Below are 17,127 nucleotides of genomic sequence, written 5' to 3'. Positions count from 1 at the left end.
TTTAAAAAATCACCAACAATTACCACCAACATCATTTTATTAGATCTTTATTTAACATAAAATGTTTCAATAGCATTCTAACATAGGAAGAAAATGTGTTTTCCCTAAAAATACAGAATTGCAGGTTTTTCTAAAGTATTTCTCAGCATCTTCTTATGAATTTTCAACTTATTCATAAATTCTTTGCAGTTCTTTCAGTACAACACCGCCCTCTGCCATAGCATTTTGGAATCTCTGGACCTTTTTTTAAAAAAGAGAAAACAATTAAATCACAACCTTTAGTATATAATTTGTGTTATTATATTCAACATACAGAATGTTGCAATTCTTAGATCCCACTGGATAGATCAAAGTGACCAACCAGGTGCCTCTGAGGGTATCATGGCTAATACCTGTTGAAAGCATTGACTTCCCCATTCTGCTCTGAAAGCCACCCAAGCCAGTGGCTATTACTACATCCTGTGGTGGCAAATGCCATAGGTTCAGTATTCACTGTGTGAAGTACTTCCTCTTCACTGTCCTGAATCTTCCAACATTTATTGGATGGCCCCAAGTTCTAATACAGTGAGAGATGGAAAAGACCCTCTCTAACTGCTTTCTCCACCCCATGCATAATCATGTATCCCCTTACTTTTCTTTAACCTCCCCCCTTCGCACAACCCCCCCCCCCCAAAGCTGTAACCTTTCATTATAGGGGAGCTGTCCTTTTCCTATCCTTTGGCAGCTCTATAATATCCTTTTTGAGGTGGCGCAACAAGAACTTTATACATTATTGTAACTGCCGTTGCACCACAGATTTGAAGAACAGAATTATGACTTTGCTGTTCTGTTTTCTTTCCTAAGGATCCCTGGCACGAAATTTTCATGCCTTTTTCACATCTGCCACATACCGAGTTGGCATTTTCATTGAGCTATCGCCTATGACGCCAAGATCTGCTTCATTGTCAACCACCCCCAGTTCAGACCCTATTTGCTTATAAGTGAAATTAAGATCTTTCTGGTACACATTCTTCCTTCCCATTGATTATCCCAATCCTTCAAGAGATTCTCTCATGAACAATGCTAATTTCACATTTTAGTGTTAGTGACATTTAGCAACACTATACAGACATGTTTCACATTGTGAAACAGTACACCAAGGGAGATTGCTTGTCATCAGTTGAACCACTTAGCACTCCATTGCTAGAAATTAATTGCTCTGTGAACAAGGCTGTTATAAGAGCTTAAAACTTAAGAGGAGTTTCTAGGTTAACAGAAGCCTAAAACTCCAAAGTAATTTACTTACCGCCTCACCACTTCTCTCCCATGGAGTTGTAGCTCTAATGTCCACAAAGTTGATTCCTGCTTCAAGACAGCGTTGTGCTAGCACACGCCCCACATTCTCACAGGCTGTGACATCTGAAGTACTATAAAGGTGCTTCTTTATGGCCCACTCTCTAGTGGAGGCAGAGACCACAATGCGACCACTGCAGTGCACAACATAGGCCTCCACATGATGCTGTGTTCGCTCAAGTCGTAACCTGAATTGCAAGGCACAAAAAACAGCATTTCATTATTTTACTTCAACAGTTATTCTGATATAGTATCAATGACAAGTTTCCCAAGAATTCTATTTATAGTAGAGAACCTTATGCTTTATACCTGGAACTCCCCCCTGCCAACTTCGACACAATACCACCTCTTCCTCTCTCCAAGTCTCAAATCAAAACTCAAACACTGCAACAAAGCATACATGATGATGATAATAATAATAATAATTTATTTATACCCTGCCCATCTGGCAGGGATGACTGTGAAGAGGGCAGAGATTCAGAACATTGAGCATGAGCCTGAAAACACGATGACACAATTGCTCTCTGCAGATTAGAAGAAACGTATCAGGAGACAAAAGAAAAGCTTTGAACAAGAAAATATTGTTTCTTAGCAAAATATTCTTCAGATGTTTGTAGAATTCTTCTATGCTTTACATTTTTATAACCTACCTATTCCAATACTCTTGTTTTGGCCATGTGGTTTTCCAGCCTCGCTCTTTCCGTGCTAGAGATAACTGTTCCAAGTTACGTGGATTACGGTTAACAAAGTTAGGGGCAACAATCTCATTTTCTCTTGTATTCTCTTCATCTTTGGCAGAAGGTCTGGAACTGGGAATAGAAGAACTACATCTGATACCTGCAGATGAATAAAGAAAAACTAAAGTTTAACACAACCCAGTGCACAGAAATATTTCCAGCGTACAAGGTCAACAAAACCTTTGCATTATGTGACCTCAGCAAAGATATTTGTAAAACCAGGCAGAAGCTTACTGCACAGTAACTCCTCCTTTGAAAGAAAAGGGCGAGAGGGAAAGCCATGCAGCTTTGTTAAGGAACAAATACTACAACAAGCACATAGTAAGTTTCTACTAACGGGAAGTTGGGCATTGATCCTCAGAGTAAGACGTAATTGAGTTTTCCCCGGAACACCCCAGGTGTTCTAAAAGTTAGCAGATTCTCGGTGAGATTTACTCCTGAGAATATATGCTTAGGATCGGATCATCGAACACAAATCTAGTAAGTACTGTATACAATTGAAATAAATTTCAACCGAAGTCAGTAGAGTTAGCTTCCCAGAAAATATATGTATGACCAGACTAGAAAAGGCTCCCGTTCACTTAAATGGGCTCCTTCCCCAGGATCCATCTGAATTCTATATTAACACTCAAATCCAAATCTCAGCACCTTGAGCAGCTGCCGGGAATGCCTTAGCCACGATCCTCAGCTGCAAAGGCCGCCACCTCCTCAGTGCCATCACGCCGGGAGAAGCACACGCTACAGGGTACACGGCAGCACCATTTTTACAAAGGGAAGCTGGGAGCTTCAGCTCTACCCCTTAGCTCTATCTATATGCAAACCATAGGAGAGAAAATCCGTTTCCGCCCCGGGGGCGGGGGCAAGGCACTGCCACAAGTTTGTAACCCTACTTCTGATTGGTCAATTCAAGGAAATCCACCCGCTTTCCTCCATACAAAGGTCCTATAAACGAACAGCGCTTTGAGTTAATGGCTTAATGTTGGGTCCACAGACCCATAGCTTTCCGAGAGTGTAGATGGGACCGTAGTTTTCGAAATGAGAGACTTGATATATTCAGATACTTTCCCTCTCCCGGATTGGAACTGAGATCCGCCAGCAAAAATAAAATATTCCCTATATCTATTGTTGCACATGCAACTGCGCAGCGCTTTCAGCATGTAAAAGGAATGCAAGGCATCAGCAATCAACTGACGCAGAATTTGGATTGGAAGAAGAGTTTGCAGGAGGGCAGTTTATGCAGTTGTCACTGCAACACACCCAGCTACGGAGGATTTGGAAGGGAATCTAAATCAGTCTCATAAACTCATCTCTAACCTGCGATACAGTATTTTAATCTTAGTTCCCTCAAGCTACAAGAATGGACTATATTGGCATTGGACTTTGCATGCCTTAAATGCTTAGAAACGGAGCGAGGAATACACGAAATAAGATCTGTAAAAGAGTAAGAACGTCTTTTGGGGACTTGGGTTCCGTATAGGAGCCACAGAAAACCTCCCCTCCTCCCTTTCACAGCTAAAACCGGCTTTTCCACCGAAAACCCAGAATTCGCCTCTTCAATGGAATTTCCTTCTACATTTTCTTTTATCTTTTCCGTAGAGTCGATCTCACACAAAGAGAACAGTGCGCTCATATCCGGCGCAGCCTTTATTACGTAGGAGGCGCGATCCGGCGCTTTTTCTTACGTCTTCGATTTTGACACCAACCCCCTGTAGCTTGATTTTGTCAATCCAAAGTGCGCTTGCGCACTACGGCTCTGATTTTTCTGTCGTTTGTGAAAGGATGCCGCGGGGGGGGGGGGCGCTTGCCGGAATGAATTCATCAGATTAATTTCTAAACAGTACAATAATAAATATATATAATAATTCATTGGAATATCACTAGCTTCCCCCAACATGACAAGCTGCGGTGAATCTCAAGCAAAAGTGGCTTCAAAATGGTTGGGAAAGGAGCTGCTAAGTGGTTATTCAACCTGGGAATTCTCCTAAAACGAGCCTTCTCGGATCCCAGCCACTTTCTAGAATCTTCTAGAACACATGTAACCGCCTCACTTGTTGCTACGCAACAGGAAGGAAACGCTCGTTTGCGGCGGAAGGTCCAATCACGATCCAAAACTCAAAAGACAGGCCCTGAGTAAACTTGTGCCCCGCGTTTTCATTGGTTCATCTCTTACGCCCTTCCGGCGAAGACGACGCTAGGAGCCTCCCAACGGCCACCGCCTTGAGGGGCGGGTTTACCCAGGAAGCCTTGCGCCGCGAGGTCTGCAGTGCTGCACGCGCGTTGCCGCCTCGCTCTCTTTGTTCGTCAAGATGGCGTTCGACGGGCCTTTGGCGGTTTTCGGAGAGCGGGGCACCGGCGAGCATGTCCGCACGCAGAACGGTAAAAAAAAACGAAAGAAGGAATGGTCATTACTTTCCTCGGGACCTTCCGAAACCCTCTCAGGAGGCTAACGGTGGCTTCGGCTCCGCTAGCGCCGGGGGCTGATGGGGCGGGCGCGCGTGTGAGGCGGAACCGGCTTTCCTGCGCTTAACGGGCGCACAGAGAACCGGCGGTCTTTGGCCAAGGCGGCGAACGTTGGCTTGCCCCACAGGCGTCCCTTTCCTGAGCCTCTAGGGAGGGGGAGAGATCTATCGGGAGGATCAAACTCGATCAAACTGAGAGTCACTCGATCAAGTCCTTTTTCCTCTCGCCACGCCCCGGGTCTCGCGTTCGTGAAATAATTCGCTTTTTGCATGTGCGATGGAGCCTCTCCTTTTCCGTCAGCCTCCGCGAGAATTGGCGGCTCAGTGACTGGGGGCGCGCAGTTCGCTTCCTAATATGGCAGGGCTCGCTTCCGAAGCTTGTCTCTTTGGTTAGCCACATTGTTAAGCCCGATTTGGATGCATTGAGGATTTATGAGAAACCATGCCATGATATCGGCAGCCCCCCCCCATTCCGGTAGGAAGTGTAACTGATTGAAAAAATATGTTTCAAAGCAGAACCACAAAAAGAATAATTATTGATTCTGATTTGTAATTAAAACATTAAATTGGGATGTAATTTTCAATTTCACGTGGCTCCATGGGTTAAAGTTCTGTCAGAGTGTAATGCAGACAAGAGAATCTTAACGTGTGATCAGTTGGCCTAATTCCATTAGTTCAAAATAATGTCATTTAAAATCTGTTATCTTGCACGATAACGTTGAAACCACATTTTCTTTTAAGAAGTGCTATGATCATAAACTGCTGAATAGTTTATTATTTTAAAAATCACTGGTGACTGTAGATTTAGGCTAGTGAATATAGATTTGTTTTAAGCTAAATGTTACCTGCGTTTTTCTCATTTTACATGAAATCCCAAGTAGTGGTAGATGATGTAACAAGTAAAGGGGAACTTAAAAATCCTGATCAGCATTGTCTTTCCCCTTCCCCATTGAGATCTTGCATTGATATGCTTATTGCTGGTTTATCTGTGGTGAGAGGTTGCATTTTAATCTTTCATACAAGAAGTTATATTTGTTTTAAAAACATGTTTGAGCCTTATTGTGCATATTTATAACATTATAAACTGCATTTAATCTATTGAATTAAAATATATAGCTATTCCCCCAAGCTCAGGTACAAGTTTATTTAGAATCTGTGCTCAGATAGGAGTTGGACCCTTCCCATTCTACTGCCACTTATTTGCATTACCAAATAAGAGGTTATGCTTATGGGATAAAGAAAAGCCTGCCATAGTCTGAAGGAGAAGAATATACACTGTCTTCCTCCTATATTAAATGGCAGAACATAGTACAGTATTATTATAAAGACAGCAAACGTACTTCATTGCTTTTGGACTGGTTCAGCTGTGCACATGAGGCTGAGAAGATTTAGACACACTGTGCATGTAACTGTTATAATGGATCTGTGCTTACACTAGAAAATGCCTATTACAAACTCTGCTTGTGTGGTCCATTCCTTGTGAAAAACTGGATGGATTGTGAACAGAGCCTACTTGTGTAGGCTCTGATTCATCTTAGAGGTTCTCCGCAAAACACTTTCCCCCCATTCAAACCATGGACAAATAACATTGAGGTACAGTATTAGTATAGTTAAATACTAAACAAAGTGGTAAGTTTGGTTTTCTTAACCAGAATTAACTACTTTTCTAAAAGGATTTGATTTAAATAAGTGTATATATGGCAGCATCTGTATCACGTAACCTATTGTTTTAAGAAAAACACTTGGCGCTATTTGAGAGGAAAATGTATCTGTTTTTCTGAACAGTTATGGCTGCTGCTTCCATTGCCAATATTGTGAAGAGTTCTCTTGGCCCAGTTGGTTTGGATAAAATGTTGGTGGATGACATTGGTGTAAGTAGACACTATTTTCTATGAGTACATTTTAAGAGAAAAGTTCACTGTGCAACCAAGATATGTCTTTCAGTAAGTCTGTAAAATTATCCTGAATTAAACATGTTTTTTAATGTGTTTCAGTGTTCAAAATTCGCCGGGCACATTTTGTACCTGGCTGTTGGCTACTTAAGACCAAGTAAAGATGGTTGGACACTAGGAGGATGATGATTATGATGATTATCTGGGGATTATTATTATTATCTGGAGGTGCATGCCTGGGGATCATTGCATCTGGACCGTTTTCACACACATTACCCCATTCTGTAGAATTCTATCAGTTATATTTTATCTGCACAATCGGAATTAATTTCAGGAACCAAATAGCTTTTTCTGTGCAGCTTGAGCAGGAGCAGTGAACATCATCATGGTTAATTGTTGTAGCTTGTCTTCACTTCCCCCATCCCACTGCCCTGCTCTCAATTGTGAAGAATATTCTTACGTTATGAATGGTCATTACTGTACTCAAATAATTTCCATAACTTGATGGTCACAAGGGTTTGGCTTAAAACAGAATTGGGTAAATATACATGCTAATTCAGTTATTCATTCTCAGCAGCCTTGCAAAATATGGGCAAAATGTCCCCTTAATGGGCATTTAATTAAGACTTGTGGGACTTTGGCTCATCGTAGTGAGAGTAAAAAGCAACCAGTCTCCATCCTCACTTTGAAGCTGAAAGGGGTGGGTGGTGATTTTCCCAACAGCTTCACAGTTATCCCTGTCCTCTTCTCAGCTCCAATACTGAAAGGAAAGCTGGAGGTTATTTGGTAGCTGTATGACCAAAATGTGCAGGACCAAACCAGTAAGCTCACCAACTGTTCCTTCTCTGAAGCAGAAAAATGAGGTGGGGTCTTGCTTGGTTGCTGCTTGGTAAAACCTGCAGCAGAAAACAGACTGCTTAGTGCTGATACTGTATGTTGAGGGTCAGTCAAAGGTGACGCTCTCCCAGCCTGTCCTTACCTGAGGAAAATCGGATTTGGGGGGGGGGGGGGCTTCCTTGGCTGATGTTGGGCAGAGGAACTTGGCAGTGACATTTTCTGACAGCTAGAAATGTTAGTCCAAAACTAGGGACCCCTGAGCAAGTCCCTAGTGACCCTTAAGCAGTTCTTTATGATTATTTGCATAATGTTTCCTATTATATTTCATAATTGTGATTAATATTAAGTAACAATCATTATTTATTTATTTCTGTGTCTGGAATATTAGGATGTGACCATTACTAATGATGGTGCAACTATTCTGAAATTGCTGGAGGTAGAGCATCCTGCGGCAAAAGTTCTGTGTGAACTGGCAGAGCTACAAGACAAAGAAGTTGGAGATGGGACCACCTCTGTGGTATGTGTATGTTTGTAGATTCATGTGCACTAAAAAAAGGCTGGGAGCACAATACTGTTCTGTGCTGCCCCACTCAGGTCTGCTTTGAAATCTGAACAGCATATATATGATTTATTTTAGATACATAATAAATTAACCTGCTGTATTGATGTTTTAAAAATACTGCAACCACTTAATGTTAGGTTTGCTATGTCTATTTATTCCTTAGCCTATTTTATAAAAGCCTGTTTCACATAAAGGATTATTCATTTATTGTTGTTGAAACGAAGTATGCTCAATCAACCTGTCAAGCCGAAATAATATAATTAACACAGACTTGATAAACAGTTTAAAAATTACATACTCCAGCTTAATGTGTTTGAATTAGAACTATAATAATTTATTATTTATAACCTCCCCATCGGGCTGAGTTTCCCCAGCCACTCTGGGCAGGTCCCAACAGAAAATTAAAAACACGCTAAAACAGGGGTAGGCAACCTAAGGCCCGGAGGCCGAAGGCGGCCCAATCACCTTCTCAACCACCAGTCCACGGATGGTCCGGGAATCAGCGTGTTTTTACATGAGTAGAATGTGTGCTTTTATTTAAAATGCATCTCTGGGTTATTTGTGGGGTCTAGGAATTCATATTCATATATATTTCCAAAATATAGTCCAGCACACGACATGGTCTGAGGGACGGTGGACCGGCTCATGGCTGGAAAAGGTTGCTGACCCCTGTGCTAAGACATCAAAACATTAAAAACTTCACTAAACAGGGTTGTCTGCAGGTGTCCTCTAAAAGTCAGATAGTTGTCAGGGCGTTCCACAGGGCAGGTGCCACTACTGAGAAAGCCCTCTGCTTGGTTCCCTGTAACCTCACTTTTTGCTGGGAGGGAACTGCCAGAAGGCCCTCGGAGCTGGACGTCAGTGTCCGGGCTGAACGATGGGGGTGGAGACGCTCCTCTAAAAGATCTTGGGCTGTATCTAATGTTGCACTAGCAAGGTTCCACTGGTGCAGTAGCACTTAGGTTTCCTTTCTTCCTCCCCTCTTGCACCTCTGGAATCTACTCTGGAAGGTCCTCCAGTCCTCTAGAGTTGATTTTGAGGGCACACGGCAGGCTAGAGGGATACAAGGGGAAGTTGAAGACCAGTTGTGCACACAGACATCCCTAGTGCCAGAGGAGCTGCCGCATTAGATACGGCCCTTTCTCCCATGAATTATCTTTAAACAGGTTACGCTCCTGAACCCACTTACAAGGTTACTTGTGTTTACTGTTATAATTGGAGGGAAAGTCTTCCCATTTGACTACCACTTATTTGCATTGCAAAATACGTGGCTATGCTTATGGGATAAATAAATGACTGCCAAAGGTCTGAAGGAGAATATTGACAATGTATTCATCCTATATGAAATGGCAGTACATACTGTTAATTATTTGGGGCATGCTTGTAGTTTGGATTCAAAGAAAACACACCTGTTACACATTACTGTCAGAAGGATTATTCTTTCTTGCAAGTTCATGTAAGGGTGTGGTGCAATTAAAAGATGGAGTAGCTTGAGGCAGAAGAATAAAGTTTTTGGGACTGCATTGGCTATTCTGAATGACAGACTGGCATCATTACAGCATAGGGATGAGTATACTCTCTTCTGTACTCTGAAAGATGCTTATTCGTTTTTTCTTCATCCCATCCTTGTGCACACAGTGATTTACACAAAGAACTCAGTAATTTCTCACATTAACATGAGAACAAACCTTAGCTTTTATCTGCCTGCTTTGGCAGTAGCCAGTAGTAACCACCTACAAAGGAAACACAATGGGGCCATCATTTCCCCATCTCCCAGCAAGCAAAAGTAGCAACTTCCTTTTTGGAACATTTGCCTGGGAAAGCACTGCAGTTGTTAAAGTCTGGCCCAGCAACAGAACCAACAAATACAATTCTTAGACCATATTTGGATTCCGTTTCTGTAGCCAGGCCAGTCTCTTTAAATGCCTTTGGGACAACCCATGTTCCATTTCTGACTTCATTGGTTATTACTGATAGGGTAATAGAACTGTGTCAAAATTGGAGGGGAAGCAAATGAAAAATGCTGTTCTGCATTAAGAGCTTTCTGTTTCTTTACCCAGTTTCTGGTCCTGCTTGCCACAAGACAACAGGCATATACTGAGCTATGTTTATCCGTGCATCATAATCTACAGGCTTTTTTTTTTCTTCTCTACCGTGTCACTTCCACCTAGCCTGGGCTGGTTGGGGGTTAGGTTTTTGGACACATACATGTGGTTCTTAAGGAGCAGACATCTGATAGGATATGTCTCCTTTACACAGACACTAGGTATTCTCAAGTGCTTATCTTTTGAAGAGGAAGAGGGAGACATTGCAGCCATGGACTTGGGGTGAGAACTCAGCTCCCAGGCTAGAGCGGAAGTGGGCCCCATACAGCAAAAGCTGCTGCTGTTTGCAATGGTGGACAGGATAAGCTAGGGCAACTCTGCCAGGCCAGCGCCAAATCCTCTTAAGCCATGGAATCTTGGAAAAAGTAGAAAGGATGTGAAATTTAATTTAATGGTCCCTCCAGAGCCAGCAAGAAGTGTGACCTGCAAATGATACCTTCTATCTGCTAAAGAGAATGAACTTACCACATTAAGACCATCATTCTTTTTTCATTAAGCTTATGCCTTGACTATGCTGTAATTTTTTCACAGAATAGCTTGCATATTGTTAAATTGTGTCTCTGTTATTTCTAACAGGTGATCATTGCTGCAGAACTTTTGAAAAATGCAGATGAGTTGGTTAAACAGAAAATTCACCCCACTTCTGTCATTAGCGGATATCGTCTCGCTTGCAAGTAAGAAAACTGTTCAGTGGTGAAATCTACTGCTGAGCAATTTCAACCTTCCCTGTTAGTTTTATTGAATTTTAAGATTTTTAGTTTAGGGCAGCATGTTATTTTGTGACAGCACATTTAATGGCCCCAGCCATCAGAAGAAAGGTGGATGGCAAGTAGGGAAAGAGCACTGGTGTTATGCTGCATGTGGAATGTCCTTTGTAGGGAGGATCAGCTGACTCTCACTTTGCTATCCTTTTGACACCAGGCAAAGACTTAATTTATGTAGGGTTTTTAGCATACTGACAGGACAATCATATATGCAATTTATCCTGAAGGTAAGGAGAGATACATTGGCAGAACAGCTGCCATAGGCTTTATGTGTCAGCATTTCCTAACCTGATGCTTTCCAGGTGTATTGGACTAAGTCCCGTCTGTGTGTGTGTGCTGTCTAAGTGTACCCAGGACTGATTCAAATGTCCTCTTCATTTCACAAGCCTGCAGGACCACATTTTTGTCTTTGACCACTGTCAGAGCAGCAAGTATGGTAGAGGTTGTTGCACCTGCAGAAGGAGATTTGAGATGATCAGCCTCCTTCTGCAGGTGTAGGAGATCCATTCTGTCTGTGACCCTCACACACCCTCTAAGCCACCATAGGATGGCAGCCTTAAGTTGCTGTGATTAAGCTCATTGATCCAGGTTGTATTTTATTCTTTGTTGGGTTCAGCTTGTATTTTATTCTTTGTTGGGTTCATCTTGGTTGTTTTATATGTTGCGTAGTATTTTAAAACTCTTTCATAAGTTATCCTTGCAATGATGGCTGGCCATTGAAGGAAATAACTCATTTTCAGCCTTTATTCCATTTTCAAAGAGATGAAGTTACTGTTAATGTTATAATTTCTGTAAGTAGTCAAAGCATTGAGAGTATTAAAATTAAATCATAACTACCTTGTAAAAATTGTGCTTTTATTCAACAGGGAGGCAGTCCGATACATCAATGAGAACCTTGTTATTAACTCAGATGAGCTGGGCAGGGACTGCCTTATTAATGCAGCTAAAACATCAATGTCCTCCAAAATCATTGGAATGTATCCTTTCAGTTTGTGGAAGCAAAGTATTCAGTGCTACCTTGAAGAGAAAAATAGCAATTTTTCTTAGATATGTAGTGGGGGAGGCATAAAGGCATGGTCTAATCCTGATATCATTGGCATTCCTTTAAGAATGTCTTTCCAGAGAACTTGCATCTGTATAATGGCATTAGTCTTGGCTGCTATGAAACCCTCTTGGATATTTATAATGCCTTTTTAATGTGAGATGTGCTCAACTGCTCCTATTCTCCTTAACAGTGCTCTTATAGTGACAGTGACTTCTTTGCCAACATGGTAGTGGATGCTGCACTTGCAGTAAAATACACAGATTCAAAAGGGCAAGCACACTATCCCATCAACTCCATTAACGTTTTGAAGGCACATGGTCGCAGTCAGAAAGAGAGCATTCTTGTAAATGGCTATGCGTTGAACTGTGTTGTGGGCTCCCAAAGTAAGGTCACATTCTTATCAACAAACCAATAGAGTTTTGTGTTAGTACATGCACTTTCTTTTTCTGAGGAATCCTAAGTGTTAGTAGATGGCATAAAATATAGTTGTGTTTAACATGAAAGTATGATACTAAATAAACTATAGGAGACACTTGGTCCTCTTCTGTCTCGGGCTGCAATTCTGCACCCTCATACCTGGTAGTAAGCCCTCTGAATTTAGTGGGACTCACATTTTAGTAGATATCTAAAGATTTGTAGTGTAAAAGTGTATCAACCAATAATGCATGATTTGAATGGATGGACACTGACTTAGCCTAGAGGGTTTATGAACAGAGTGGGTTTCAAGAAAATGGGTCTTTGGTGAATAACTTTGCTACAAGAATTACTAATAGCACATTTTAAAGAATATTCCTAACTTGATTTTTTAAAATAATTTTGAAATACTGTATTTTAATAAACAACCTAGGATGTGTGGTATGTTTTTTCTCCTTTTTAAAGGTATGCCCAAGAGAATAGTAAATGCAAAGATTGCATGTCTTGACTTCAGCTTACAGAAGACTAAAATGAAGCTTGGTGTTCAGGTCATAGTCACAGATCCTGAAAAACTGGACCAGATTAGGCAGAGGTATGCTGTGGGGGGACATTTGGAACTAAAATGATAGTGTGTATATATAGGTTGTCTTAGATAGTGAAACATGTTTAAAAAGAACAAGGGGCAAATATGGAATCTTAAGAATTTTGAAGCAGTGTATTCCAAACTATCACTATTCTTGCAAAGAATCAGCTCAATTCAAGTTGATTATAAACAGCAGCAGCAGATTTCTTTTAATTAAGTGTTGGTGTGTGAATCTAACCTCATGGCTAATTTGAAATCAATTAAATCAGTTTACCTTCCCACAAGTTTGCTTCCTCATCTACCTGAATAAGGAGCTCCATAATCTTTGTAATTGTGTACCGTAACTGAAAGCAGTAGAGCTGCCTTCTCAAACCTAGTGCCTTCCAGATGATTTGACTACAACTTTTATTATCTGACCAGTGCTCATGCATGGAAGTTTTAGTGCCAGCAATACTCTGACGGGCACCTTACAAAGAAAGGCTGCAGTAGGGCTACATCTGATGTAGCTCCATCTTTTTGTGGGGTCTAGCAACCTTTGCATCATAGAATAGTAGATTTGGAAAGGACCACAACGGTCATCTAGTACAACCTCCTGCAATGTAGGAATATTTTTGTCCCATATGGGGCTTAAACCCATAATCCTGAGAGCATAGGACTCTTAGCTTTACTAACTCAGCTATCTCACAGGCTTATGCTTCTGTCTATTGCTAGACAGCTGGGTTTGGATGGAAAAGTTGTATACTTTATTAATTTATCAGTCTCTGATAGTGGTGATGCATGTTCTGGGAACCTTCAAATGAGAAAATTGTATAGTATGTAGAGCTGTCTTTGAAGTTGGTTTGGAAACTGGAGTTAATCTGAGATATATCTGCAAAGATTTTATATGGGACTGGGCATTACGATCACGTCAATTGCACAGGCGTCCAACTCATTTCAAAATGCTACTTTTGATCTTTAAAGATCTTTAGCAGAGGCCCTGTATGCGTGTCTGGAAAGTCTTTTATATGAAATGCATATTAATATAATTGGGAAGATAGATCGCACATTAAATCACAGCTAGTTTTATGGAGCATTTTATCTTTTCGACCACTAATTTCATATTTGAGTTTGTTTCTGTTTAACTAATGCATGCCTACTCTCTCATGCAGAGAGGCTGACATCACTAAAGAGAAAATTCATAAGATCTTGGCCACAGGCGCAAATGTCGTTTTGACTACTGGTGGAATTGATGATATGTGTCTGAAATACTTTGCGGATGCTGGTGCCATGGGAGTACGCAGAGTTCTAAAAAGAGATCTTAAACGTATTGCTAAGGCTTCTGGAGGTAACTACAGACATCTCAGCATTGAATCTTAACACCACAGCTTGCTAGTCTTGTTAGTAGTGAAGTTAAATATATAGAAACACGTTGCTTACTGCCACTTGTTGGACCTTAAAAACCCAAATATGAGTGAGGTTGTTTGGCATAATGAAAGTGGCTTTTGTGAAGCATACTAAAGGCCTTGCTTGTGTGTTGTTTTTTATAAGCCACTCTGTGTTCAACCCTGGCAAATCTGGAAGGTGAAGAAACCTTTGAAGCGTCAATGTTGGGACAAGCAGAAGAAGTGGTTCAAGAAAGAATTTGTGATGATGAATTAATCTTAATCAAGAAGTAAGAATTATTCTCTTGCATAAATATTGCCACTAGCATATTTTGCTACATCTTTTGAAATTTCCTGTTTGATAGTTGCCATGATGCCTTTTAAATTGTGTGAGCAGTTATATGTGTGGGATAGATTATTTTCAGTCCTCTGTAATTAGTCTGAGACCATGAATTTTCTTGATAAAACTGGACGCAATTCAGTTGTTGTTAACTACATAATGAAAAATGAGTAACTCAAAAATATAGCTAAATAGGGTTGGTTAGATTAGCTATTAATTTTTTTGATAACTTTGTCTTTCTGAAACAGTACTAAGGCACGGACTACAGCTGCCATTATATTACGAGGGGCAAATGACTTCATGTGTGATGAAATGGAGCGATCCTTGCATGATGCTCTTTGTGTTGTCAAAAGAGTATTAGAGTCAAAGTCTGTGGTTCCAGGAGGTGGTGCAGTTGAAGCAGCACTTTCTATTTACCTAGAAAATTATGCAACCAGCATGGTAAGTTTCTAGTTAATAAATGTTTGGAAACACTTCTGCCTGTGAACTTTGTTTTATTGTAGCTTTGGAGTTCTTTTTTTCAGTTGAGAGCAGCCATAATTCACTTAATAATTGTTGAAAGATGCATTGGGAATTTTTAAATGTAAGATTGATTTTAAAAATGGATAGGTTTATTCTTAATACCTATATGGGATCACTTCAACTAACTTTCAGCACAATAGACTATTTATTGCTAATAAGGCATTGTTCTTTTGCATTACAGTTATTAAATGCTAATATATAATCCTTTTTTAATTAGGGATCACGTGAACAGCTTGCTATTGCAGAATTTGCAAGATCGCTTCTGGTTATTCCAAACACTTTAGCAGTCAATGCTGCTCAAGATGCTATAGATCTTGTTGCAAAACTCAGGGCATTTCACAATGAAGCTCAAGTGAATCCAGAACGCAAAAACTTGAAATGGTAAGTGTCAGTGCAAAAAGAAGTGGAATTGTTTGTCACAAGCCCAATAACATATAGCTATCATATATAGTTAATTCTAGTCTTAATATGCCAGCACTCAATACAAATCATCTTTAAAAAATGACTTAAGCACTGTGTCTGTAACAGCAGCTTTGCCAAGGTAGGTTTTTCTGGTGGTGTACTTTGTTCAGGTACAAGGTTGACAAAAATGGATAAAAGTTTGAGGAAGAGCACGGGAGCTAAATGTTGACTTGCTCTCACTGTATCAAAAATGTTACAAAATTGGGATTAAAAGTTAGCTCTTCATTTGGGAATATTAAACCAATTAACTTTGTTTTTAAAGGATTGGTCTTGATTTAATCAATGGAAAGCCACGTGACAACAAGCAGGCTGGTGTATTTGAGCCTACTGTGGTTAAAACAAAGAGTCTGAAGTTTGCAACAGAAGCTGCAATTACTATTCTTCGAATCGATGATGTTATTAAGCTGCACCCTGAAAGTAAAGGTGATAAAGGCGGATGCTATGAAGATGCAGTTCATTCTGGAGCAATTGAAGACTAAATGCATTTTTATTCCAACTGTTCCTGTAAAGTCTTTGTAGTCTTGTATGTACAAGTGTGTTAATGAAGCTGTTGCACTTCTGCTTAATTACTTAAAATTTAAAAATGGCTGTGTCCAATATTTGTTCTGATATTTAAGCACACAATAAAATGCAAGGTGGCTAAGAGCTTTTGAGGGCTTAACAGAAGTCACTATACAACGCTTTTGGTTCTCTACACCAAGGAACACTGTGCAGTTATGCCTAGCGCTAAAGTTGCAGTATCCAGGGTTTTTGCTCTGTGCTGGGGTGGGGCAAGGAACAGCTTAACTTTTCCTGAAGTCAAGAGACTGATTCTGCCCACTAAGATGCACTCTGCAGCAGCCAGCAGAGGGATTGGCTATTTTAAGCCATATTTATCCTGTGACTATATGGATCTCAGTATATATGACTTGTTTATATACAACACAGTACTAGTAATTTAAAGTTGGTACAGCGTTTGCAGTGATGGAATTGAGATAGTCACGTGGTCACAGTAATTGAAGGAAGAGGCGGCAGTTAAGACAGTTTCAGTTTTAATTAGAAGCCATGCAACAAATACAAATTACCGAAACACTTCCATTATCTTTCTACACACATGGCTATGCCCATCCCTCCTCCTATACACAAAGCAGCAACCCCCCGTTTTCCACCTGTTCGTTCCAGTGCATGCACAAGCGTAACAAGGATCCGACAACCAGATGCTCCAAGAGGATGGCCGAGGGCAACAGCCCCACCTTCAATGTTCACCTGCCACAAAAATTAAGTGTCCCTGTTAAATTCAAGTATACCATAGAACAAGGCAGACAAAGGGGCAAGAAGGAAAAAGTGGCTGTAACCCTGGGAGTTGGGGGAGGTAAACTATTTGCAAGGCGAGTGACCCCCCGTTTCTTCAAAGCAACACAGCGATGGCTGGTAGCCAACAGATTTGGTGGAGCTACCAGGAGGGGGCACGGAGGTGTGACCAAGTTCTGATGCAATTGAGATGCATCATTGTAGTAAAGGACACATTCCTGGCAGGCAAAATCACTCTTCAGAGAGTGAGTGGTATGGCCTGGCAAGGTCAGTCTCAAGGACCAGATAAAGGCCTGGAGAGGGCATCTGGCCCCTGGGCCTGCGTTTCCCCATTCCTTCACTGGAGGAAGGAAACTGCTTTTGTAAATTCCTCCTTCCCTCTCCCATCCCTCAACAGTTTCAACACCCACCAAACCTATGTA

General features: G+C 41.0%; 3 protein-coding genes across 3 annotated transcripts in view; 1 reads left to right on the top strand and 2 right to left on the bottom strand.

The window, feature by feature from the left end:
- ACAT2 (acetyl-CoA acetyltransferase 2) overlaps positions 1 to 17,127 on the bottom strand; it is an 833,137-nt gene that overhangs the window by 697,394 nt on the left and 118,616 nt on the right. The window contains exon 10 of the mRNA XM_083732640.1: positions 14,662 to 16,660. Within this exon, the coding sequence (XP_083588766.1) occupies positions 16,493 to 16,660 (168 nt within the window). The 3' untranslated portion in view covers positions 14,662 to 16,492. The remainder of the gene's footprint in view (positions 1 to 14,661; positions 16,661 to 17,127) is intronic.
- On the bottom strand, positions 20 to 3,118 carry MRPL18 (mitochondrial ribosomal protein L18). The gene is made up of 4 exons (XM_083732843.1): positions 2,718 to 3,118; positions 1,983 to 2,169; positions 1,286 to 1,520; positions 20 to 240 (listed from the first exon to the last, which is right to left on the bottom strand). Exons 1-4 carry the CDS (start codon positions 2,785 to 2,787, stop codon positions 169 to 171), a joined length of 564 nt encoding a protein of 187 aa, XP_083588969.1. The 5' UTR covers positions 2,788 to 3,118; the 3' UTR covers positions 20 to 168.
- On the top strand, positions 4,143 to 16,012 carry TCP1 (t-complex 1). Its single transcript, XM_083732501.1, has 12 exons — positions 4,143 to 4,445; positions 6,314 to 6,399; positions 7,646 to 7,774; positions 10,501 to 10,598; positions 11,555 to 11,665; positions 11,935 to 12,116; positions 12,613 to 12,739; positions 13,879 to 14,054; positions 14,258 to 14,381; positions 14,680 to 14,872; positions 15,171 to 15,334; positions 15,678 to 16,012. The coding sequence occupies exons 1-12, from the start codon at positions 4,376 to 4,378 to the stop codon at positions 15,892 to 15,894; spliced, it is 1,677 nt and encodes a 558-aa protein (XP_083588627.1). The 5' UTR covers positions 4,143 to 4,375; the 3' UTR covers positions 15,895 to 16,012.

This window comes from Podarcis gaigeae (genome assembly GCF_964106915.1).
Source record: "Podarcis gaigeae genome assembly, chromosome: 3".
Classification (NCBI taxonomy): domain Eukaryota; kingdom Metazoa; phylum Chordata; class Lepidosauria; order Squamata; family Lacertidae; genus Podarcis; species Podarcis gaigeae.
This window is presented reverse-complemented; position numbering and strand designations above follow the sequence as displayed.